The sequence below is a fragment of the Crinia signifera genome, chromosome 1 (genome assembly GCF_055691185.1).
Source record: "Crinia signifera chromosome 1, ASM5569118v1, whole genome shotgun sequence".
Lineage (NCBI taxonomy): Eukaryota > Metazoa > Chordata > Amphibia > Anura > Myobatrachidae > Crinia > Crinia signifera.
Genome location: NC_139217.1, coordinates 77,231,112 through 77,257,233, shown reverse-complemented (window position 1 = coordinate 77,257,233; position 26,122 = coordinate 77,231,112). Strand labels below are relative to the sequence as shown.

The window sequence follows — 26,122 nt, the reverse complement described above, 5'->3', positions numbered from 1 at the left end:
CCTTCCTTCCCAAGATGTGTCAGCCCATGGGCCGCCTCGGCTAGACTAGGAAGGTATGCTCTGGGGGCCACTGGTTTCCCGTGTCCATCTCTCCAAAGTCCGGTGGACTCTTGGCCACATCCCTTCGACTTCCATACTGCTCTTTCCTGTGGGGAACACAAATTCTGCATGTCTATCAGTTTGGATGTGGATACCATGTTCAGTGTACAAAGGTTGGTGGGATGGGTAAAAATTTTTTCAGGGCATGCGGCCCTTTTCGCTGCCTCATCAGCGCGGCTGTTACCAAGTGACACCGGGTCTTTCTCTGATGTGTGAGCTTTGCACTTGATAACAGCCACTCTGTCTGGAAGCTGGATAGCTCCCAGAAGTCTCCTAATGTACGTCGCATGCGCCACTGGTGTGCCAGCCGCCGTCATGAAATTTCGGAGGCGCCATAGGGCTCCAAAATCATGGACTACTCCGAAAGCATATCTGGAGTCGGTATATATGTTCACTGATTTCCCTTTAGCCAGTTCACATGCTCTGGTCAGTGCCACCAGTTCCGCTACTTGCGCTGAGTGAGGTGGTCCTAAGGGTTCAGCTTCCACAATACCTTCTCCATCTACTACCGCGTAGCCTGTGCAAAGCTCTCCCGTCTCCGTCTGTGTATGACAGCTACCATCTGTGAATAAGGTTATGTCTACCTCACTTAATGGGCTGTCGCTTATGTCAGGACGTGCTGTGAAGGTCTGATTCAGGTAGGTCATGCAATCATGTTTGTCCTCACTCTCACTAAACTCTGCTTTACCATATTCAGCAACATTTCCATCACCCTCCACCCTTTGTGCCTTGGAGGGCACATGAGGAAGAAATGTGGCTGGGTTTAATGTGTTGCATCTTTTGATGGTAATATTTACTGGGGCCATCAGCGCCAGTTCCCACTTAGTGAACCGTGCTGAGGACACATGACGTGTTTGGGCAGAATTTAGGAGAGCAGAGACAGCATGGGGAGCATGAACAGTTAAATCGTGTCCCAGCACTACGTCCTCACTCTTACTTACTAGTTGTGCTATTGCAGCCACACTTCGTAAGCAAGTTGGGAGTGAGCGTGCTACTGTGTCCAGCTGGCCACTGTAGTACGCTATTGGTCGGTTGGCATCACCATGTTTTTGTACAAGCACTCCTGCCGCACACCCACCTGATTCAGTTCCGTACAGTTCAAAGGGTTTCCCATAATCTGGCATTCCTAGTGCTGGGGCCTTGGTTAGGCTCACCTTTAGTTCCTCGAAAGCCAGCTCAGATTCCTCAGTATGAGAGACCCGATCAGGCTTAGTTGAGGAAACCATCTCTTGCAGTGGTAATGCCAGAATAGAGAATCCTGGGATCCAATTGCGACAGTATCCACACATGCCTAGGAACGTACGGATCTGATGTTGGGTCTGTGGCAGTACCATGTTCTGAATCGCTTGGATTCTGTCGTCGGTGAGGTGTCTCAGCCCTTGGGTAAGACAGTGGCCCAGATATTTAACCCTGGTCTGGCATAATTGCAGCTTATCCTTTGATACTTTATGTCCTGTTTCTGAGAGATGCATCAGTAGCTGTCTAGTGTCATCCACTGATGACTCCAGTGATTCAGAACACAACAATAAGTCATCCACATATTGTATCAGTATCGAACCCCTCATGGGTTGAAAGGATTGCAAACAATCATGCAAGGCCTGGGAGAAGATGCTGGGGCTGTCTATGAACCCCTGGGGGAGTCTTGTCCAGGTATACTGTACTCCTCTGTAAGTAAAGGCGAACAGATACTGGCTGTCAGGATGCAAAGGGACGGAGAAGAATGCTGAACACAAATCAATGACTGTGAAATGTGTACAGTGGGGTGGGATTTGCATGAGGATGACAACTGGGTTTGGCACTACGGGGAATTGGCTCTCGACTACCTTGTTTACCCCTCTCAAATCCTGCACTAGTCTGTAGCCCCTCCCCCCGCTCTTTTTCACAGGAAAGATGGGACTATTGGCCGTGCTGGAAGTTCTAACTAGGATTTCCTGTTGGAGCAATCGTTGGATCACTGGAAATATTCCTAGCTCAACTTCAGGTTTTAAAGGGTATTGCGGTATTTTTGGGGCTATCCTGCCTTCTTTTAAGCGGATTTCTACTGGAGCTACATTTGCCATCAGCCCAGCATCCTGTCCATCTTTAGTCCAAAGGGAACTCGGTATTTGTGCTGTAATTTCAGCTACCCTAGATGGATTTGATTCTACAACAGTGGAACACAACATTAGCCTCTGAGGACTATCCAGCATATCTTGCACTTCTTGTGTAAGATTTCTAGGAGTGTCCAGAAATACCCCATCGGGGGTGCAATAGATGACACATCCCATTTTGCATAGTAAATCTCTACCCAGGAGGTTAGTCGGGGCCGCTGCAGCCAACAGAAAAGAGTGTTTGGTATGCAGAGGCCCGATTGTAACCTCCGCTGGTTTTGTCAGTGGGTAATGTTGTATTTTTCCTGTTACCCCAATTGCCGCTACTGATTGGTTAGTGAAACCCAAGTGAAGAGGAGTGTTGAGAACAGATCTGGCCGCCCCTGTATCAACCAAAAAGGTTTGTCTTACTCCAGCTATATCAACCTTCACCTGAGGTTCCTCTCCAAGGTGTTGTGTTAGTCTAACTGGCTGTAGGATACAGGTATGACCTGTTTCCTATGGTCTGACCTGGGTTGCCCTTAGCACAGTGTCAGCCATCAGATGGGGAGGAGGCATGTTGCGTGACCTGTCTGTCTCCTCCCATTGTCTAGGTGCTGGGTATCTCCGTGTCTCACCTTTGTGAGATTCCCATTCTCGCTTATGTGTCTGATAACTCCTGTGGTTTCCGAACCTACACTGAGCTGCAATGTGTCCCTCCTTATTGCAGTTGTAACAGATAATTGGCTTTCTACCTGTTTCCCTGGTGTTTCGTTGTTGGTATGCAGCTTTGTTTGGGGCATTAGTAAGGGCTTGGATGCTAACCATCATCAGTTTGTCAGTTTGCAGTTCCCTGTGCTTCTTAATGTTGCGGTCGTGGTCCACAGCAGATTCCCGTAGGGCATCCACTGTCATTCCACGCCAATTTGGGAAAGAGGTTTGGACTCTGGCTCTCAGGTTTTCCCTAAGCCCTTCCACCAGCACAGAGACAATCATCTCCCTCAGGTGGGGGTCGTCCTTAGGCTCGGAGACACCAGTGTACTTTGATACCTCCAGTAAGGCTTTTGTAAAATAATCAGCAGCAGTTTCGCCATCTTTCTGTTTGATGGTGAAAATCTTGCTATATTCTACTGCCGCAGGAAAATATACTCCCAACTGTAAGTTAATCAGGCGTATATTCTCCTGGTTGATCTCATCATTTATCTCCTTGTCCACTTTCAATCCACTATCCTGAATGAATTTCGGGATGTCAATGTGAGTGGGGAGACAGGCCCTCAACATGATTCTCCAATCCTTGTTGGTGGGCTCATCAGAGTTTCCTAGATCCCTTACAAATTTCCGGCACACTGCCAGATCTTTCCTAGGATCAGGGAAATCTGTAATGATGGACCGCAGCTCTAACCGTGTCCATGGGTTTAGCATGGTCATCTTTCTGGTAGGTATCACACCCTCTCTGTCTGCCTTACCATAGGGAACCTCCAGTGTGCGTACAGGGTATGTTTGTACCACATTCGCATTACTGGGACCTGCTTGGGAGTCATTTGTGTCTGTGCTGTGTGGTGCATCATTACCTGAGTCCAATACTATGCTGTTGGCATCAGCCGTCTCCTCCTCCTGTGCTGGGGCCTCAACAGCGGGTTGAGCTTTTCCCTCAATCATATTAATTGCATGAGAGACGGCCAGTGCCAACAGCTGCTCGTTTTCCTCTCGGGTTTCCTTGTAAGGGGATAAAACAGGGTACAAGTTAGTAACAGGTACATTATTACTTAGGTCTTTCTTATGAGACATTAACCCCTTCGGCACATATGGGGGTGGGGGAGCTGATTCTAGTGTGGCAGCGGTTGCATTTGCATTTTTATTGTGGCTGATTGCATCAGGTATTGCCAGACCTCTGGCTCCCCATTGTTCCTGTCCTTCCTTCTGCCACAATTTAAGAATATTTATATGCTTCACTCTCTCCTTACGACTGGAGAGTAGGCATATTTCATCTTTTACTGCCGATAAGATTTCTGGATCGAAGCTACCAACACTGGGAAATTCTAACTTGCTGCCTTGTGTCATTTTTCTCCATTTATTTTGGTAAACAACTGCGAGTTCACCGTGCTTCCTGCACATAATAAAAGCAGCTGATCCTCTTGGCCGGCTTGCTTCCTCCCTATCTTGCACGTTATCACAGCGTGACCCGTTATTACCCATAGTTACAGGAATAAACGTTCACAGCTTAATAGATATCGGTGGGTAATTACTTATCTGAGAGCTCCCCAAACACTCACTTCTACAGCTTCCTAGAACATCCCACAGTCAAGCAGGTGCGAAGGATACGAGGTATTATACTCAATCACCAAGCTCTCAACTAGCAGCGAACTTCTAGCCAACTTGCTTGATGCGGCACAATTTTTCCAGGGTATAACAAACTTGTTTTCCTATACCCCCAAAAATCGGATTTCTAAAGTAGCTAATCGGAAACAAGTGCGTTCCGATATATCTTCTTGTACCCTCCTAGCGGAATTAATTCCACTGAAGGGGCAGTTCCTATGTGTACGTCGGCACGTACACCCTGTCCTAACTGGACCTGTCCTATTACACTGCGCTTGGGTTGTGTCCGTCCCACACCCGTCCGCCTCAGTTCTTTTTCACACTGGGCGCTATTTACACCTAGGTCTTATGCTTATTTTTGAAATATTTCTGTACAGAAAATTTTTCCCAGGCCGGTAGCTTTTCACTAGATTCTTATGCAGGTATAAATCCCTTATAATAAGCTATAGGAATCTATTAAAATAAGGCTTGAGTTGCTTGCTTATGAGAAAATGAACAAAAAGAAAACCTTATTTTCTTTTCTTAAATCACCGCTTCATTCGCAGTATATTACTATACTGTTTAAATAAAGCTAGTGGTTTAAATACTGTTCACTTCTTCCTATGTGTGCTGCGTGTGCAGTACCAATGAACAGCCACGTGTGTACGTGCGCTTGTTCACAGGCCGCCGATGAATCGGCCACCCACGTGTTCTATAGTGTATTTGCAAGGTTGCGCTCGGGTTTCGCTATACGCAGTAATTGCGCCTAAATGTGGAATAAATCCCTTAACTCTGTCCGAGAGTTACGTATCAAGATGCGAAATAAATCCCGCACTTAATCCGTAAACCACGTACAAAGATGCGAAACTTTCCCGATGTGGGCACGTGCGCGCGCACCTTGCGTAATACACAATAGACGCTTTACGTTACTGCAAAAGGCCCAGGACTTGTCGCCACGTGGCGGAGTCCCTGTTTTTGCGGTAGCTAACAATAAACAATTATAGTTTTGCACAGAGGGGATCCTCTATGTACTATAATAAACACAGATTCCACGTGTGCGAACCTTATCGCACGTGGTACATATACTATAATAAACAAGCAGCCCAAGACACTATACCCCGTTAAACTACTTGTGGCAGGCAGAAGTACAGTTTACTAAACACTTAGGTATGATATGCTTTAAAACATGTGGCTTTCACTTATTGTACTCCGGGTTCAGCGCTAGCACTTCCCGAACCCCGCACCGCCGCGGACTCGGCCTATCCAGCAATGGAAACAAATAAATACTTCCACCCTTTTGCTGGTATAGGTCGAGTCGCACGCCTGGTACTGAGTTCCGGACTGTGAAACGACCGGGCGAGCACCCCAATTGTTAATGGTGATTAAAATATAACCAGAGTGACGATAAGTGAAAAGCGTTGGTTACGTAATAAGTCCGCAACCAACGTACCCTTTATACCTAACTGCGTGCGAACAAAACGTAGCGCAGCGCAGCGTACAGTCTATTGTATGTTATACACCAAGAACCGATACCTTAATAAGAGATCCTTTCGCAGGACTTTGTCTCCAATTGTGCGAATATACCTTAAAGGACAGAGTCCGCAATGTAAGGACAGAGTCCTTAATGTACCTTATCGCTATTATGCGAATAACTAGACACGACCACTGAATAGAAGTAAGGAGGTTAGAACTCCGTAAAAAGATTGTATTAAAGTCCCTAATGGACAAAAGGGGGTTACAGAAATAAGAATAAACAGGTATAACAAGTGATACAATACAATAACAATGAATACTAAACAAACTCTGCTAAGGGGAAAGAATACAAATACAAAACACAATCAGCCAACAATACTTTAAGAATAAATACCGTGAAAATGCAACCGTTTACCGTGGTCATCTAGTATGTGAAAAGCAGTCCGGTCAGAGCTCACTATCGTTCAGGAATGAGCGATAGTCCGGTAGGAAGGTCCAGGGAAAGTAGTTGTGCCGAAGAGACCCTGGCTGCTCTGGGTCGCATATCTTATAGGGTCAGAAGGGGGAGGTCAAAAGGCCATTCTCATTGGCCAGAGATCATATGTCCGGTCCACTGTGATTGGAGGTTAGACGCTGTACCTGGTCTAACCAGGTGCAGGGGAGGGAACTTTAAGAGTCCTTTGTTTGGTGGTTTCGGCGTCAGCAAGGATAAGAACCGGTTTGAGCTAGTTTCCTTTGTTAACTACTTACAACAGAAACTGTCTCTGGAATATGGATTTTTGTCCATAACTATCGGACAGTGTACATTGCGAAATATTCGCAATGACCGGAATACTTTGCATGATGAGCTGAGCGGAACGATACTAAACACGATACAGACAGATGTGTGCAGGGCTAACTAAGCTATGTGTGGCGTTCTAAACCTTTTAACTATATTTCCTTTCGTGTAAGTGTGTTATTATGAATTTATGTGTGATAGTATGTCTACTCTTCTGGTCCACATTGTCACACATACTCGGGTATGGAAACTTTATTTGCGCAACTCTGCGAACCAAAATGGCGGCCATACTATCACAAAATGGCGTGTGTGTACCTAGACTTCCACAACGATTTGGTCTAAATTGAGATAATTGGCATACTGGACACCGCATTACCAAGGAAAATAACGTCCAGTGGCGGCTCCAGAGGAGAGGCTGCAGCACAGTTTCAATTTCAAATAGGGGAGCCAAACCAACTGCCAGTGAGTCAGTATGGAATAACAGTTGCGTGGCTTCCCTATTTGAATTTTGAACTTTCTCAGAGTGGAGCCGAAAGTTATAAATAAATAATAATAATTGTATGGTACTTGTTTCCTAGCACAGCGCCCACGATATTCAGTCGTATGGCATTGTATTCCATTTAAAATTGTATACCATTGTATATGGCATACAATGGCATACAATGCACTACGATTTTAAATTGTATATACAATTTTTAATTGTATAAGCACCTTAATAGGTGCTTACAGTGTTAAATGCACCCCCACGCCACGCCACTATCAACGCCAACCCGAAGCGTGACGAGGGGGGTCGGTACGCGTCCTGCGACCTTTTCATACCCCCACTATCCACATCGGCGTGGAGTTGATTTTATATAGTGTGGCGAGTGCAGCGAGCCACCGAGCCCGAAGCGTGGCGAGCGCACGCGCATAACTTCACATGTATTCCGCGTCCCCTCGCGGGCTCACCACGCTTCCGGCTCGGTGGCTCGCTGCGCTCGCCACACTATATGAAATCGACTCCACACCGACGTGGATAGTGGGGGAATGAAAAGGTCGGAGGACGCGTACCGCCGCCCCTCGCGGGCTCGCTTTGCTCGCCACGCTTCGGGTTGCTGTTGATAGTATGGGTGGCGTGGGGGTGCTTTTAACATTTGTAAGCACCTATTACGGTTCTTATACAATTATTTATCTCATAGGGGGCACATTTAACATTGAAAACACCTATTAGGCTGCTTATACAATTTAAAATTGTATACCATTGTATATGCCATACAATTCGATGGTATACAATTTAAAATTGTGTACTTATGTAGTATCTAGGCGCCCAATTTTTTGATTGTATGCCTTAACTTAAGGCATACAATCAGATGCGATGCGATAATCGCATCGCATGCAACCAAATCGCATGCGATGCGATCGACCCGATTTTCCATAGGATTCATTGTAAAAATGGTCTTAATCAGAATCATCTTTATTGGCCAGGTATACTTGCGTATGTTTGGAATTTTTTGTGGTAACAGTGCAGCATCAATCAGGGAACACAAGGGGGTGGGAAGAGAGGCATAAACATACATCACATACATTTCACATATATCTAGAACAGTTTGAGTTAGTACTTAGTATTTGGTACGTTCAATACGGTTTAGTTGGTGGAGAGCTATTGGGAAGAAGCCTTTTGTAGTTCTTGTCGTCTTTGCTGGGATGGACCTAAAACGTCTGCCTGACGGAAGGGGTTCAAACAGGTTGTGGCCAGGGTGTAGCTTGTCCGCCAAGATCTTTCCTGCACGCTTATTGACCCTGGCTAGGTATAGTTCTTGGACAGTGGGGTGGATATGGAGCTGGATATAAACCTGTGGCGAGCGAAGCGAGCCACCGAGCCTGAAGCGTGGCGAGCGCAGCGAGGGGACGCAGATTATTTAAAATGTATTCCATGTCACCAAAATAATCCGCGTCCCCTCGCGGGGCTCGCTGCGCTCGCCACGCTTCGCTCGCCACAGGTTTATATCCAACTCCATGCCCACTTGGATAGTAGGGAAATGAACAGGACCATTTTTACATTGAATCCTATGGAAAATCGGGTCCATCGCATCGCATGCGATTTGGTCGGATGCGGTGCGATCGTCCCGATCCGATTTCAAAATCGGGCACCCAGATACTACATAAGTACCTAAAATTGTATAACATCGGCTAACATCGTATCGCATCGCATACCATCGTATGCCTTATGGTACGCGATGCGATGGGCTAGTACACAAGTACCAATTTTATTTATATAGCGCTATATAAATAAAATAATATAGAATACTATAGAGAGCAAAATAAGCATATTGCAGGGTTGGTGCATACAGGTTACACTGTAATTCTCCCCATGAAAGGTACCAGGTGAGAAGCCCTACGTAGGACCACCCTGGGTGGAATTGGTCACGCTTATAACAGATGAACCAAAATAAGTGGTTGCAGTGTCTTAGCGCTAGAAGTAGTGTCCCAACATAACCAACAGGTCCATGTCATTTTTCATCCTATCCACAAGGTGAGGCAGCCATGTTAGACACATTACGGAGGTTATGTATGTTAGAGATGAGCCATATACAGGTCTGAGGCACATACTCTATGAGAAAACGGACATGTGTAATAGGATATACACTGTATGAATAGTTCCAAATGTAGTACATACAGTACCGCCCATCGAGGAACCATCAGAAGCAGCCATCTGGGGTGTGCTTAATAGGTTGCTGCAGGCAGGGTGTACAGCAAGTGGAGGTACACCATACTGGTATAGCATACAGCGGGGATGGAAGCATAAGGTAAAATAAATAGTGAACAGCAAAGTATTACATAGATTTCATCATCTCAGTGACTGAGATAAAAGAAAAATAATAACACATAATGTGAGTTGGCCAAATCCAGTCCAAAGTCCATGCTTCAGATGCAGGCTTTAGGATGGCAGACAAGTCTATGTGGCAGGCTTTTAAATTAAGACCGATATTTTATTCTGGTTAGTAAGTACTATAGACCAGCAAAAATCATTAGCGACTTTTTTATGAAAATATAAATGCCTTGTGCAATATTACTGCGGTGCCTGCCTGTGGTGGTAAGCAAAATCATGCTAATGTAGCGGAGTTCTTCAGATGCACGGTTCTCTCACCTTTGTAGGGTATAGTCTTTATTATTCCCAAGGAAAATATATTAAAGCAAATTAGTGTTCATTCTAGCACCCGCTATCTTTGAAAACCCATGCAGTTCCTCTTCCCTGCCTGGGGTGTCGCTGTCTGCTGTGGTGTTTCTAGCACAGGTCTGGTTTGCATATTAGTGCTGATACACAGACCACACTGTGCTAGAAGCACTACAGCAGACAGTGACAGTTGTGCTTTGAACATTCGTTCCACTAATGGCCGTTGATAAACTCTTAGTACTATTGCTTAATATTTCATATTCCATATGTATAACTTTTTTTTTTTTTTTTGCATGTACCGAGTATTGAAATGTACGCATACATTAAAATGAATGCAAAAATGTCTGCTAATACGTAACTAATTACCTGTATATTGCCATAATTTCAGTGGAGGGTTTGATGTCTCTATGGAGATTGAGGGCTTGGTAGCATGCAGTACATGCCCTGAAGTCTTTCCATTCGTTCCTAATTTTAAATGTTTTTGTTTTTTTCATGAATTTTCTATATGTAGGTCTTATGCTGGGACCGCATTGAAAAGAACCTGCCCATGAAAATATTTTAAAATTGCTATGCATTGCTACAAACAGTGTGAACATGCAATATAATTACTGTATAATGGATTAGTGGGTGAGGGAATTCTTGTATTTTCTGTGGGAGGGAGAGAGGGAGGTGGAGAGCTAAATTGTAGAACTATTGATTACAAAATATGGACAAGAGGTTGATAATATTTATTTTTTAAAGACCATGATTATACACCCCCTTTCCGCCCCTCTAGTGCAACCAAATCACTAGTGCAGTACAATGATTGCTCATTTTTTAATAAAAAACTTTTCTGTAAAAACCTTCAGAAAACTAATTTAAAATAATGTAAATAAAATTGTATTGGGCAACCTTGGTTGCATAGTAGCACATTAGAAAAAAATGATCCTTATTAAACTTGTACTATTAATCAGTCTCAGCTGAGCAGTTAATTAAAGTTTAAATGCTTAACAGTAGGTGGTTTCATTTTTTGTCACATCTGTTTTTCAGCCCACTGCCCCTGTCATATGCGAGTTTCTCACAATGATGGCAGTCTGTCATACTACTGTTCCAGAACGTGACGGAGACCAAATTATCTATCAGGCATCATCTCCTGGTAAGTGATGCAGGCAAGGAAAAGGAATGAATACTGAATACCTTTCCCAGCAACCTCCTGTCTCGCTTGTCTACTGGGTCTGTCTTTCAATGTCACTTAAATGAACTGGCCCATCCACTCTTGTCACATGACTTATTTACAAAGTGTCCTATAATGGGATACATAGGATCCTGAAGAAAACAGCTGATCTCTATAAATAGATCCAGTAATCCCAATCTGATCTGCCAGATGACAGATCTTTATGGAACAAAAGTATATAGCTAAAAATGGGATTTTTGTCTTACCTGTAAAACCCATTTTTCTGAATCTATGGGGGACACTGGGACAGTGGGTATGGGTGGAGCTTAGGCGATGGGCACAAAGAAATTAAACTTTAAGTGGAACCCAGCCTCCTACTCAACTCTTTCCCCATCTGCACTCTTGCAAAACTAGTTTATCTAAACAAAAGGAAACTGGCACAAACATGGAATACCAGGAACACCAACTAATCTGACACAGAGGGTCAGAAGAGCAGGATACCCCCAGCGAGCCAGGCGCTCAGTGTTCAGGAAAAAGGACTTTTACAGGTAAGTCAAAAATGTTTTTTATTTTTTATTTTATTCCAATGTGGACTGGAGGACCGCTGTCAGTCACGGGAGGGAGCGCTCTTGTGCTGCACTAAGGACCCTACGCTGAAAAGCTGCATCGTCCAAGGCGAAGGCTGCTTTACAGAGTTTTGCTGCAAAGGCCTTGTGGTGGGCCACCGAAGAGGTCCCAACAGACCAAGTAGAATGAGCCCTGATTAAGGCAGGAACAGGTCGGTTTTTCCAAAAATACAACAAGCAAGCCAAGGTTTGCATAAACGCAGGCCAGCCTCTCTTGATTGCATCATAAAAGATTAAATGATTTTGCAAAAATCCATAGTCCAGCACACATAGGTGAGAAGTAGAGTCAACAAAACTGGAATGAGAAAAACATTTAATAGGGAATCGGGAAACCACTTTCAATAGAAAAAATCTAGATGGGCGCTAAGCACCACTTATCTGAGTCGATAAAAAGACAATGAGGGGAGGGAGAAAGCACTCCCAAGTCTGAGACATGGCATGCCGAGGCAACGGCCAACACAAAGAGTCTTCCATGCAAGCAAACTGAGATCCACAGAGTAAAATTGCTCAAAAGGGGAAGACTGAAAGATGTTGAGCACCAAGGACAAGTCTTATTTATGCATTGGAGGAACAAAGGTGGCCTGGATGTGTACCATCCCTTGTAAGAAAGAATGTAATTATCTTGCGGCATTGGAATGAAAGCGCTAACTCCAGTTCCTTAAGAGAAGCTAAGCAAAGGCCAATGACTAAACTCATTTGCAAATGGGCCAAGATGGTACAACAGAGGTTCTAGTCTCTGGGTGTAACACCACTGAAAAGAAGTGTTCCATGCATGATAATCAATGCAGGCAGATGAAGGTTTCCTAGCAGAAAGCATGCTTTTAATAACAGACTCCGTGAAACCTCTCATCCTTAAGACTGACTTTTCAATAGCCACTCTGTGAAAGCTAGTAACGCTCAGTCGGGATGAAGGTACAGGCCCTGGGACAGAAGATCTGATCAAATAGGTGGACGATACGCCAGCAATGAATCCACATGTGGAATATTAATCCCCAACGTTGATGTCCTGCATGCTAAGAAAGTCTGCCTGCCAATTCTGGACCAGAATGTAGACCATTGACAGAAGGTGTTTTACCATCGGGGAATGTGACTGACCTCCAACGTTAATAAAGGCAATGCCGTTGCGTTGTCCAACTGAACTTTCACACTCTTGTGTCACAACATTGGCTTTGCCTGACAGAGAGTCTGGTATACTGTGTGGAGTTCCAGTACATACTGTAGATGGGGAGGACTTTCCTTGAAAAGGAAAAGTTGCCCCCAACTTTTGAAACTGGTATCGGTTGTTGGAAGGACCCAGTGCTGGATCAGGAATGGAGGAGAGTAGTGGAGCCACCACAGGAGAGAAAGCTGTACCTCCTTTGAAAAAAAAAAAAAACATCATCTGGGCTTTGAGTCCATGAGGGATTCAGTTCCACCTCTGGAGAAGTCCCAGCTGTAGTGGGCTGTAATGTTATTGTGCATATTTGACCAAGTCGAAGCAGGAGGCCAGCTTGCCAGAACATTCATTCAGAAGTGTATCAAGACTCTGTGACGTTTGGGAAAGTCTCTTACACAGGACGGTAGCAAGTTTAGTTTGTCCTTGGATGAAGCATGGACTGAACTTTTGCCAATATATACCTTGACTGTTGGAACTGGCCACGTCTCTCTCATATGTTGCAGGGGTGGTTGGTGTCACTGGCTGGGTAGTGTGTGGACTGCCCAACAGCGAAGAGCGTTGAATCAGTCTGCTGCAGTGCTAGCAAGATTACCGCTGGCTTGAATTAAAGGAAACATCCTAATGTTATAAATGTGCCCTGTGCTTTGAGGCACCAAGGAAAAATTCTCTTCACAAGGGTGCAGGTGGGTTATGGAGGAGGAGGCTGGGCTGTGCCAGTCGCCTAAGCTCCACCCATACCCACCGTCCATCATTGAATGAAAGAAAAGTCTGATAACATGAGGGTGTGAGCTATTGCAAATATGTTAGGCTCAAAAAACTATTTTAATTTACAAATCAGATTTTATTTCTGTTTACTAAAACATTTAGTAGGTTGGTTTACATATTTATTTTCTAATCAGTTAATGCGCTATTGTTTAGATACCTCAAACACTTGGCTGTCCATAGACTTTACTGATTTCCTGCATGCAAATTCAGAACACATTAAATCATAAATGTTCAAAGTCTTTTGTTGGCATGAGAATGACAAGCTTTATACCAAGGAGCAATGTAAGGTTCTTATTTGCCATGGCTTTAACCTACCCCCTCCTCTCTCCTGAGTATCGCCAGTTTCTGACTGCAACATGTAAACTGACATAGTTATCTCTGAATGATGATCAAAGAACTTATCTTTGAAAACCTTGTTTTAGCTTTGGTACACTGTACCTTAATGTAATGTTTTGCAGATGAAGGGGCACTGGTTAGAGCAGCAAAGCAACTGCGTTTTGTCTTTACTGGAAGAACTCCTAATTCTGTTATCATTGAATCGGTAAGTAAATTATCCATTTATAGTAATTCACAAGAAGGAATTAAACAGCGTAGTGTTTATATATTACTCCTCTCAGTGATACCCCTTTCAGAGATGCAACCCAGCAATTACCCAGCATTTTGAGTGCCAGGTAATTTTGCCGGGTGCAGTCTGACCCCCTTTCAATCATAGCAGCAAATTACCGGGTTAAAAACTGACTGTCAACCCGGTAATTTGTGTAGTGTGAAAGGGACTATCCAGGTCACAAATCCCGGGTCGATGACCCTGGTAAAAAAAAGCAGGGTTGGTGACCTGGGATTTAAGACCCAGGAGGACCCTTTCACAATACACAAATTATTGGGTAGAACTGCTTCACCCAGTAATTTGCTGTTATGTCTGAAAGGGGTATGACTAAAGGAAGTAGATCAGGGGCACATTATTCAACGTAGTTGTAGTTGCAAGTTACCATTGCACGTCCCATCAAGTTCTGAGTTTTAGAGCTGCCCGAAGCATAGCGAGCGGTCGCAGTGCACTTTTGTAGTGTCCGTGTCGACATTCGGGTAAATAAAGTGGAAAAACCCTATGTCGATCTTAAGACTGTCTACCTTCCCCATGTCGACTTAATGACCAAACCCGTGTCCACCTTCAGTGGTAGACCTAATGTCTGTCTATCCTGTGTGATCCATAACCCCTGGCTGATGGCCTGTAATAATTCCATCTTCTTTGTTATGAGCTATCCCATAATACTGACTTCGGCTCAGACCATGATATATGGATAATGTATCTGTCATGCTCAATAAAGCTCTGACGTAGTGTCGAATGAAGCCAATCACTTGGTGTCATATAGTTAATATTATCATTGATCTTGACTTCTAATTAAATGACTGTGCTTAGACAAGGCCAGTGACGTACATATAACTGCATTACATCACCACTCTTGAAAACATGTGCTAAAGAGCGGTAGCATTGGTTAAGCAGGCATCACCTGCTCACTCTCTCTTAGAGAACTTGGTCCATGTCCATAGTACCCTTCTCCCAGTGTGCTACAGTATAGTGCATTGCTTGTACTCTTTGCACCACTGTGCCAGGTGTGATGAGTAGCTTGTTCTGCTGTGATGTGTCCTGATCAGTGGTGACTGCATTGAACTGTTTTATGGCGATACTTGCAGTCAATTAATCACACCTCTATTCATTGTACACAAGGTATCACAATGGTAGAAAATTGGCATCTGTTTTTTTTTCAGCTTGGCCAGGAGGAAAAGTTCGATTTGCTAAATGTGCTGGAATTTACAAGGTAAAACTTATGTCTGAACCTTTTTATTGGTATGGTGTCAATCAAATTTAATATTTAACTGTTTTGATTCTTTCATGTGTGTCCCATAGATCAAATATTAGTAAATCAAATGGAAACTTGTATAATTTAAAATGTAAGTTGTCTGAGACACTTGTATCTGTTCTCTCTGGAAACATCGTGTTGCATAATTCTTTTGTTGCAGTAATCGAAAACGTATGTCTGTGATCGTTCGTAACTCATCCGGGAAACTGAGATTGTACTGCAAAGGGGCTGTAAGTAATGTACACTGCAATGCAACTCAGTCTTCCATACGCATGGTTTCTCCATCCTTCCCTGCATGCCTGTGCTGCTTATATACCTGTCCATTTGTGTTTACCATTCTCTTATTCCAGTTCCCACACTGCCCTGGCTTTGATGTCTGTGTGCAATTACATTTTAGTGCCTGATTCTGGTTTACTCGCAAAAGCAAATTCTCTTTTTAATGGAAGAGAGAGCATTTGCCTTGATAGATAGATAGATATATACACATATACACTCGTGGGACACGCTGGTCATTTGTAATAAAGATATAGTATATCTTTTTTTTTTATTATTATTAAGTAGACCTTTCCCCTACATACAATGGCGCCAGTCCTGTGAGCTGATCATTATTCCTGAGAATGGAGCCTATCAGTGCAATTGTAACCATGGGCATCACTCAGGCACTTCCCATTGGTATTTCTGGTTCCTAAAGGCATCCATAGAGTTCATTTGTATGAGCACTGGTTCAGCTACACTGCATTCAGATAAATATTTGCTTGCATTGTTTATATCAGTGCTATGGAAGTCAAGCAGGAGAAAGGAACAGGTCTCTACTGTTGAAACAAGCTTGCAGACTGGATTCAATAGGGTCTTCGGGATTTATCAGAAGGCCAAGTACTGCAATGCAAAGTCTTTGAAAAACTGTGTGCTTCCAGCCTAGCAGCTGTCTGAATACAAATTAGACTATTGAACGGATTCCAAACCTATATATTTTTATCTTGCCTTCATATTATTTAATATGTGATCTTTATCATATTCGGCTGATTATTTTTAATTAATGTGCAGCACTTAAGAGTAGTGGGAATCGTGTTCATAAAACACAGTGCCAGCCTTAGATGTGTGTGACCATCTTTCTCTAAGGTGCGGATGGCCCTGCTCCCCAGAGCTTACATGATGCTTTGAATACAAGTGGGAGTAGTAGTATTACAGCAGGATGTTTATGTCCAGTGGAGACCCGGTATATACAGTGTAGGCTTCTGAGAATAGGTGGGGGTTTCAGAGAGTTATTGCTGGGAAGGGGGCTTGGTAAGGATGCTGGTGGTAATGAGGGCTTTGTAAGGGACGGTGAGTATTTTGTATTGGATTCTGAGGGATATGATGAACCAGAGTAAGGATTTGCTAAGTGGAGCAGTGAGAGGGGAAGAGCGATCCGTCAGCATTATTGGGATTGGTTGGAGTATAGTAGGTACCAGCTGGCAAAGGGAAGCAACAAAATAAGAGGCAGGATATTAAGCTGGAAAGGACTCCTATTTTTTTTATGTTGCTAGTAAGCTTAGACGCTGCTTGGACCCTGTTTTTTTCTAGGATTTTGAACACTGGTTGGAACCTGGTCACAGCAACTTCCCCCCTTTTACACTGCAGCTTGGATCTGAATTATTCCCAGGTCAACCCCTTTTACACTGAACCCAGATCAGATGGCTGGCCAGGATATTGGTTTGCGTCCCACCATTCAATTCAGCATTCCACCTGCCAGCACCGACAGCAGCCTAGCCCTGCACACCACCTGCCTGCCAATTCCGACAGCAGCAGCATCCTGCACCCCACCCGCCTGCCAGTGCCAACCACAGCATTGGTTCACACACCACTTGCCTGTGCATAGCGGCGCATATGCTTGGACAGTCAGCACGTATTAGCACACCCAGGGTTGAAAAAGCAGGGTTGCAACCCTTCAGACTGCAGGCAACCCGGGTTGACCCTTTCACACAGAAAAGAGACCATGTTTGACCAGGTTTACCCTAGAAAATTCCTGGGTCCTTTTCTCTGTCTGAAATCGGTATTGGATAGCTTTACTGTTTTGTACGATTCCTATCTTTACTTTCTTTTCCTCATCTTATTTGAAATTATACTTCATTATTATTATTAGTATTATTATTATTATTATTATTATTATTATTATTATTATTATAATAATTATTATTATAATATTATATATTGCTACATATTCATGTGCCCATTTTGCAACATGATATGGGATACAAATCCCAGATTTTACACTGTGTGGGACATAGCTGTGCACAGAGGCGGCAGACGCAAATGTCTGAGCTTGCTCAGAGTCAGCACAGATGGTCAATAGCAGCCTTTATATACCACATATATTACTGGGATGGGCACAGATAAGAACAGATGTTTCTGTGGTTCGTGTTACTTGCTGTCCTGCAGTTAATATGCTCGGGATTATGTAACATCCTTCCGTGCTGATTAGTAATTACTTGTAGCTACATGTACATATTCTGCTAATATATTTTATGTTGTTTTCTTTTTGCATGAAAATAGGATACAGTAATTTATGACCGTCTGGCTGAAACTTCAAAGTACAAAGAAATTACACTAAAACATCTGGAGCAGTTTGCTACAGAAGGTAAGCGTAACAATAGATGGAATCACAGGGTTTATGGAGATCTTACCGCTTGGAAAATGTATTTATTTATTAACAGTTACTTATATAGCGCAGCAGATTCCATAGCGCTTTACAGCCTATTATAGTAATGAATACCTGTCTATGGAGTGTACAGTATTTCAATTTGAGACATGCAATTAGTTGAGTAGATTCTACTGGGTAAACAAGCTCCTTAACTGACAAGTTTACTTATGGATAAAGTATTAGAGCAGATCACAGATTGACTTGGCAACATCAGGGTGAATCACAGACTCACTTAGCTACGTTATGGGGAAAATGCAGACTTTGCAACATGATGGTGAATCACATACTCTGCCACGTGATGGAGAAATCGTGGACTCGTCTGAGCACACGATGGGGATCGCGAACTCGTCTGAGCACACGATGGGGATCGCGGACTCGTCTGAGCACACGATGGGGATCGCGGACTCGTCTGAGCACACGATGGGGATCGCGGACTCGTCTGAGCACACGATGGGGATCGCGGACTCGTCTGAGCACACGATGGGGATCGCGGACTCGTCTGAGCACACGATGGGGATCGCGGACTCGTCTGAGCACACGATGGGGATCGCGGACTCGTCTGAGCACACGATGGGGATCGCGGACTCGTCTGAGCACACGATGGGGATCGCGGACTCGTCTGAGCACACGATGGGGATCGCGGACTCGTCTGAGCACACGATGGGGATCGCGGGCTCGTCTGAGCACACGATGGGGATTGCGGACTCGTCTGAGCACACGATGGGGATCGCGGACTCGTCTGAGCACACAATGGGGATCGCGGACTCGTCTGAGCACACGATCTGAGGATCATCAGCATAAAGATGATCTTAGAGGTCAAACAAGCTAATAAGCTCACCTGAATAAGTTGAATAGGAAAGGTCCAAGAACAGAACCTTGGGGGACACCTATTGTTACTGGAAGGAAGGAGACAGTTAGACAGGTAAGAGAACAACCATGAGAGGGCAGTATCACACAGACCAAAGGGAGTAAAAGAATTGCAGGCGGAGAGATAGCAGAGATGGAGGAGATTGAAGTAGAGACCTTTGGATTTGGCAGTAAGAAGATCATTGAACTTTCAGGAGGAAAGTTTCAGTTGAGTGGAGTAGACAGAAGCCAGACTAAAATCAGTCTAAAGCTGGCCAAACATCAGAATGATTTCAGGCCCGAATGCATGATTCCCACAGGTCATGAGGTCAATCCTGTGATTTTCTGTGTTGCACGTAAGATCAGAAGAGGCTGCTAATGACCAGTAAACTGGGAGTTGCAGATCTTACAATAGATGTCTGGGAAGCTGCGGGGAAATCGTGACACGATCTGGATCGCAAGCTGGTCCGTCCGGATGTATGGCCAGCTTAGCAGTGAGTTTGAGGAAAGAAAGGCAATAAGGCAATTGTAGACAATACCCTCAAGTAGTTTGGCATCAAAAGAGATGAAAGAGATGGGTCGTAGTTAAAATGTAAAATCTACCCTTGATTATAACACTTTTTCTAAGAATGGGAGACTGATGCATGCTTGAAGTCATATGGGACAGTGGCTGATGACATGGATAGTTTGGGGTGCTGAGCAAGAATGGGAACAGCCAAAAGAGTGGTGTGAGGGGATAGGGTCAAGTGGAGAGCATTAAATGGGGAGGACCAGATGAGGGCCATGACTTCATCTCCAGACACAGAAGAAAAATAAGTCAAAGTTGGTAAGATGAATGGGGAAAGTTGGTCTGGGAAAGGAAGGGGCAGTTTGCTGAGAGTCTGGTGGGATGTGATGTCAAGGACAGAGCATGAGGAGGGGAGTCAAGACGAGGCGTGGTGAAGAGATGCTGCGGGGTTGATGACTGGGAGGAGATGAGGATCTTGAAATATACAGTATGATACAGTTTAGAAAAGGAAATGGCAGCACTGTAGGAAAAGTACATTAATTTGAAATGGAGGAAATATGCCTGAGTAGTGCACGACTTCCTCCACTGTCTGTTGATATTTTCCTCCACTGTCTGTTGATATCTGCTGATTTTAAAATGCCGGGATTGTGATATTGGTCTCAAAGAGTAAATAGTGCTCGCTGGAACAGCAGAGTCAAGAGCAGAGGTGTAGGGAAGGCATTGTATAGGGAAGTGGCTTGGGCAAGAGAGAGAGAATAGCAGAGAGAAGTGAGTGAAGCATGGTGGATAAGGAAACCATATCTATATCCTTAATTATGTGCTTACTGATGGTAGCCTTATTAGGTGTAGAAACAGAGGGTTAAAGTCTGTAAAAGTGTAACGTCATGATAGACATAGCAGTGACATAGCAATAACAATAGGTGTGGTTTAACACACCGACAGCCCGATGTCGGAATCCCGACTGCACAGCGGGGGAAGCGCAACAAAGCACCTTGCGAGCTCACTGTGCTCACCACGCTACGGGCACAGTGGCTCGCTGTACTCGCCACCTATTTTATTCTCCCTCTATGGGGTCATGGACCCCCACAAGGGAGCAGTCGGGATTCTGACGTTGTGGTAATGACTATTGGAATCCTGACTGTCGGTGAGTCGTCCGGCACCCAGAACAATAATGCTTCAAACTAATGACCAGGTAAATCATTGTGGGCACTACTGTATGTACTTTGTGAGGGCATCTTAAGCAGGTATCGCTATGTTTATGCGGGAGTATAATATTTCATCACTTCATGTTGTACTGGCTCGTTCATAGGTCTGAGGACTCTGTGCTTTGCTGTGGCTTCTATCCCGGACAGTGTGTATGAAGAATGGCTGGATGTATACCACAGAGCCTCCACCTCCATACAAAACAGAGCTCTGAAACTGGAAGAGTGCTATGAGCTGATAGAGAAGGTAAGGGAGTTTGTGGCTGAGCTCACACATGCCTTTCTTTGTTGTATCAGTGTTATTTATACTTTTGTATGTTTGTGTTTTGCATGTTTGTGTTTTGTTTTTGTTTTTTTACTGTGATCCTTTTTTCAAAAAGCTGCTGAGCTAAAAATGAATCATACCCCTTTCTCCTTGTCAAGAAAATTCCCGGGTTAATCATGTCAATTGGTAGTTGTTGAGTGGACAGTGACCTATTCCATATGTTGTGACAGTGTTGAGTGGAATTCGACCTATTCCATATGTTTGGCGTGCATGACACCAGTGTTGGAGCATAAGATTCAATAAGTGGCAGGTTCGGAATATCTTCCCCCCCCCCCCCACCCCTTTTAACCTGAACCATCCCCCCAGACAGTTGTAAGAGGAAATCGGATTATTTTTATTTTTTTTATTCACCGCACAATCTCTTCCTCAAAATACATCTGGGTGACGCTGAGATCCCTCCCTTAATTGTCTGGTTTTTAGTCTTAATGGTGGTTTAGTTTTAGTTTTCAATGGTTTTTCTCCATGCGGCTTTGTTAAACGTAGACTGTGGTGCTGCTGGAGGGGTAAAGAACCAGCTTTGAACTTCTTTAGTGCCAAAACCAACACTATACCCACCAGAGGTAATGGAGTGTCACACAGTAACTTAAAAATCAGATTTGTGTATGTTTATCTATTGTTAAACATAACTTACAACAAATAAAATGGTTAAAAAAAATTACTTTTATTCATAGGGTATCATTTTCCATTAAAAAAGCAGATTTGTTAGAAGTTGCTACAGTCTGATGTACTGTAGGTGCAGTGTTCAGTGCTTTGGTACTGTAACCCACACACTTGGCTATCTCTCCTACGTTATTCAGCATGCATCATAAATAAAACATTCCTCAGTCACATATGTACGTCTCAGCTCCGGCCCACTGTATATCACCAATGTGAAAGATTTATGCTTTAGATTAGACATCTGCAATATGTTCAGTGAATGTTTGTTTGGTCGTCGGGCTTTTGCATTTAGGTTCCAGGCTCTAACCAAAACACTGGATGCTTTCTGTAAAATAAAATTGCATTATATTAATCTATGGAAATACACCTGCGATTTTTGCTTTTTCAATGGTGCAGATTTATTCTCACACCTTTTGTGGGTTTTAATTTTATAGCTAGTACACGCCTCAGAAATTCCTTCATGCTGTTTTGGAGCATAACTTAATTTTCACCATCTGTTTTCCTGTTTCCATGGGCAACAGTAGTGGAACAGTTAATTGTTAAATCACTAATAAATGACGTCAGATTTATCATAAATAGTGCCTGATTTATGGCATTGCAGTGCTCCAGGGGCAAATCTTTGGCAAATCACATACAGTTGCTGCCAGGAACAATTTTTTGGTTTGTTTTTGAGGGTTTGGGGGTTCTCTTGCTAATCTGTAATGAAATGATTTGCAAGAGGAATTCATAAAGATCAAATAATTGTTTTCCGGGTACTTGTGTATTAGCACGGCGCCCACTAAGCAATTTGCTTAGTGGGCTATTCTGCGTAAGAAAATTGCATCGCATGGGCCATTTTAGTGGCATGCGATGTGCGATGCGATTTTCCTATGTAATTTATTCACTGCTCTCTCAGCCCCGGGGGATCGCATCGCATGCGATTTTATAGGGTGTGCGATGCCAAGACATGACCTATACCATCAAATGATTGTATGACATCGAATGATGTTTTAGGCGCCCCCCCTATCAACGCCACCCCGAAGCATGGCGAGCGGCGGCGGAATGTGTCCTCCGACCTTTTCATACCCCCCCTATCCACGTCGGCGTGGAGTTAATTTTATATAGTGTGTCGAGCCACCGAGTCCGAAGCGTGGCGAGCGGATGCGGAATACATGTAAAGTAATTTGCATCCCCATGCGGGGTTCGCTGCGCTCGCCACACTATATGAAATCAACTCCACGCCGACGTGGATAGTGGGGGAATGAAAAGGTCGGAGGACACATTCCGCCGCCCCTCGCGGGGCTCGCCACGCTTCAGGGTGGTGTTGATAGTGGGGAGGGATTAAATGGCCCATGCGATGCGATTTCCCTACAGTGCCATACGTAGCAAAAGTGGGCGCCGTGATAATACACAAGTACTGTTTTCCGTATGTTTTTGGGAGTTTAGTATCTACGTTTGTCGTAGTTGTTTTCTATCATTTTTTTTTCCCCCTCGGGTCAGCAAAATCTCAGAATAGCTATGTATGATACATATATGTGTACTTAAGCCATAATCAATAGGTGTTTATTGCTACAGTGCGGGATCTGTCAAGTCCTGGGCTTATATTTTTATTTGTTTTCATATTCGGCAGTAAAATTGGTGTTGTCATAAACCCTAATTTAATCAGGAGTCTGCACTATGTTCTACATTTCATCACGGAGAAGTGTTAAGACCTGCGATTCTGAAATGGAAAATATTTTTTCCACCTTCATATATTTAGCTGGGTAGACTAGACTTCGCAGTGACGGTATGCAGCGCTAATTCACTATAGAAAGCTCAACCCACTCCTGTCCTGTAGTTCTATGATACTGTGCTGATGCATAAACCCTCAAGAGGAAACATGCAAATCCAGAACCCCTGACTTACTCTGCCATGCCATACGTAGCATGTGTGTTTTTTTTATTTTTTATTTCATGTTATATGAGATGTCTGGTTTACTCTTTGATCATTTTGCAATACAATAAGACTTCTGAATATCTGTGGCAGGTGGTAACTTCATCTTGAAATTTGAATAATATTTTGGCAATGAACATTTTTTTAAATATACATATGTGGAATTCTATATCTTGAACAAGGCCATCCAATTGTTTATTTCCTGGTATGACCGCTGTAGTTTAGTAGCAGATGGTTTTCATCAAATTGAGTTCTTCTGTTTTAAAAATAGACCTGATTGTTGTGATACTGCGCCAGATGAATCAAGCTTCAAAAAGTGGTAAAATGGAGAGTGATAAACAGCCAGCCAATCACCTCCTACCTGTCATGTTACAGGCTGGGTTTGAAAAATGACAGGGAGGAGCTTAATGGCTGGTTGTTTATCACTCCCCATTCTATCGCTTTTTTAAGCTTGATACATCTGTCCCTCTGCGATTTATTTAGCATCAATCAGTTACTTAATTTGTATGCATGATTATAACTAGGGGCTTGCAACTGGTGCCTTCGCGCAAGGCCAAGGGGATGGTATGGTCGCTAATTTGTGGCACCTGTATTTGGGTTGCAGGATGGCAGCTTTGAGATGCGAAGGGATCCGTAGGGCTGTCCTGGGCCGCACTAGTGTTCATATTGTTGACTCACAGTAATCCATTAGCATATATAACCATTTCCAATGTTGTGACAGACATTCTTTCATATCTCCATTTATTGTCCATGTTAGTAAATTGACTTGTATACACTGAATCTGTTCCTTAGAACCTTCATTTACTGGGAGCCACGGCCATTGAGGACAAGCTCCAGGACAATGTACCAGAAACCATTGAGACGCTAGTGAAAGCGGACATCAGAATTTGGATTCTTACAGGCGATAAGCAGGAAACTGCCATTAATATCGGTACAATGAACTACTACAATTCTAACGTATATTGTGCAACTTATTTTCTTGAAACAATCATTTTATTTGAAGATTAATTTTCAGGGTGAATTAGTTACTTTATGTAAATGAAAGTACTGCACTTCCTTTCAGAAAGTGATTTTTATGGGACTATTGCTGTATGCCGGCTTCAGATCGGCTACTTTAATAGGAAATGGTGGAAAACATATTAAACCCCAAAATTAAGTCCTCAATTTAATAGAGAAGACAGTTGGAGTTAAAATTCGACCATTTCCTTGAATTAAAATAACTTAATTCTAGTTTCCATTTAAACAAAAGTGATAATAAGGTCCATATGAACTGGTGTCACATACATAAATTTCCACTGACACCACTGCTGCATTTTCTAGATGTTGTGTGATTTATTTCCCTACATGGTTGGAGATCAATGGAAAACTCCGTAAACCCAACACAAGTGTCTGAGCAACTCAAAATTGTACTGGCTGGTACATGTAACCCACATATGTAGCATTTAGCTCTTTCACCTAACAGAAAGCTACTGTTATGTTAGTTGAGATCCTAACGTTCATGTATACTTTATCCTTTACATCATTGCTGTACATATAACCTTAAAGTGCACCTACACACACATTGGAGGCTTCCATGTTGTGGGTCACACTAGTATTCCTGAGATTGTCCGATTCCCTACAGCCAGTGCCCTATGAATCAACTTCAGAGAGAACCTCTGTTATGCTGCTGGTTCAACCCATTAAATAGATTATGAATTGCTCACTTAAATAGCCTATATGTTTTCTTGTTTTATCTTTCGCTTTTCTTTCCTTCCAATCTTATTCTTCTGCAATAAATGTTTTGCTGAATTATCTCAGGTTAGATCAAACTTTAACATCGGTATTTCAGCTTGTACAGTATATAGAATAAGTTTGGTCTGCATTCTGTCATTTGTTTGTGTAAAACATTATTTCATATAGTCAGTAGGTGGCACTGTTGCTATTTAGCAGATTGATGTAACACTGTACAGCGGTATTTGATTTATATACCAACCAGGTCGCTATTGTAAAATTACATAGACCTCATTTACAGGCCATTACCAGCATTCTTGTGACATCATCCTAAATTAGTGTAATGCTATACATCTCTGCCATGTTAGTCCCCAGTAATCCCCTTCCAGCCTGTTGTGTAAGATAGATATGTATAGAGAGTAAGGGAGTATTTGTGTAGCATTTGTACATTGGTGCAGTATAATTGCTCAGATCCGATGTCTGTTCTACATTACCAGTGACCTAAGATAACTTAGCACTTTAGATAACTCTTTGGTGAGTCAAAGCCTAATTAATCTGTTAGAATTCTTCACATAATGTCTAGGATTTACTCTCCAATATACAGTGGTGTAATAAGCCACATACAGTCAGAGCCGGGCTTACTCTACCTATTTTTGCTTATACTATATAAAAAAAATATAAGGAAACATGTAAAGCCATGGTTCCCAAACTGTGTGCCTAGGCACCCGGGTATGAATCATTGGAAAGACAAGCATTTGGTCAACAGTCATTAGGTTGACTGGTACTTGTTTCCTAGCACGGCGCCCCCAATTTTGATCGCATCTTATCACATCGCAAGCAATATAGCGGCATGCGATGC

The 26,122-nt window shown here is 43.3% G+C and overlaps 1 protein-coding gene across 5 annotated transcripts in view; it reads left to right on the top strand.

Annotated features, from left to right (window-relative positions):
• The window catches only part of ATP8A1 (ATPase phospholipid transporting 8A1), a 203,316-nt gene that overhangs the window by 124,562 nt on the left and 52,632 nt on the right, over positions 1-26,122 (top strand). For all 5 annotated transcript variants that reach the window (XM_083166445.1, XM_083166302.1, XM_083166374.1 and 2 more), the window contains 7 exons: positions 10,898-11,003; positions 14,027-14,109; positions 15,333-15,382; positions 15,585-15,654; positions 17,957-18,041; positions 20,768-20,907; positions 24,346-24,484. In XM_083166445.1, coding sequence (XP_083022571.1) covers positions 10,898-11,003; positions 14,027-14,109; positions 15,333-15,382; positions 15,585-15,654; positions 17,957-18,041; positions 20,768-20,907; positions 24,346-24,484 — 673 coding nt within the window. The remainder of the gene's footprint in view (positions 1-10,897; positions 11,004-14,026; positions 14,110-15,332; positions 15,383-15,584; positions 15,655-17,956; positions 18,042-20,767; positions 20,908-24,345; positions 24,485-26,122) is intronic.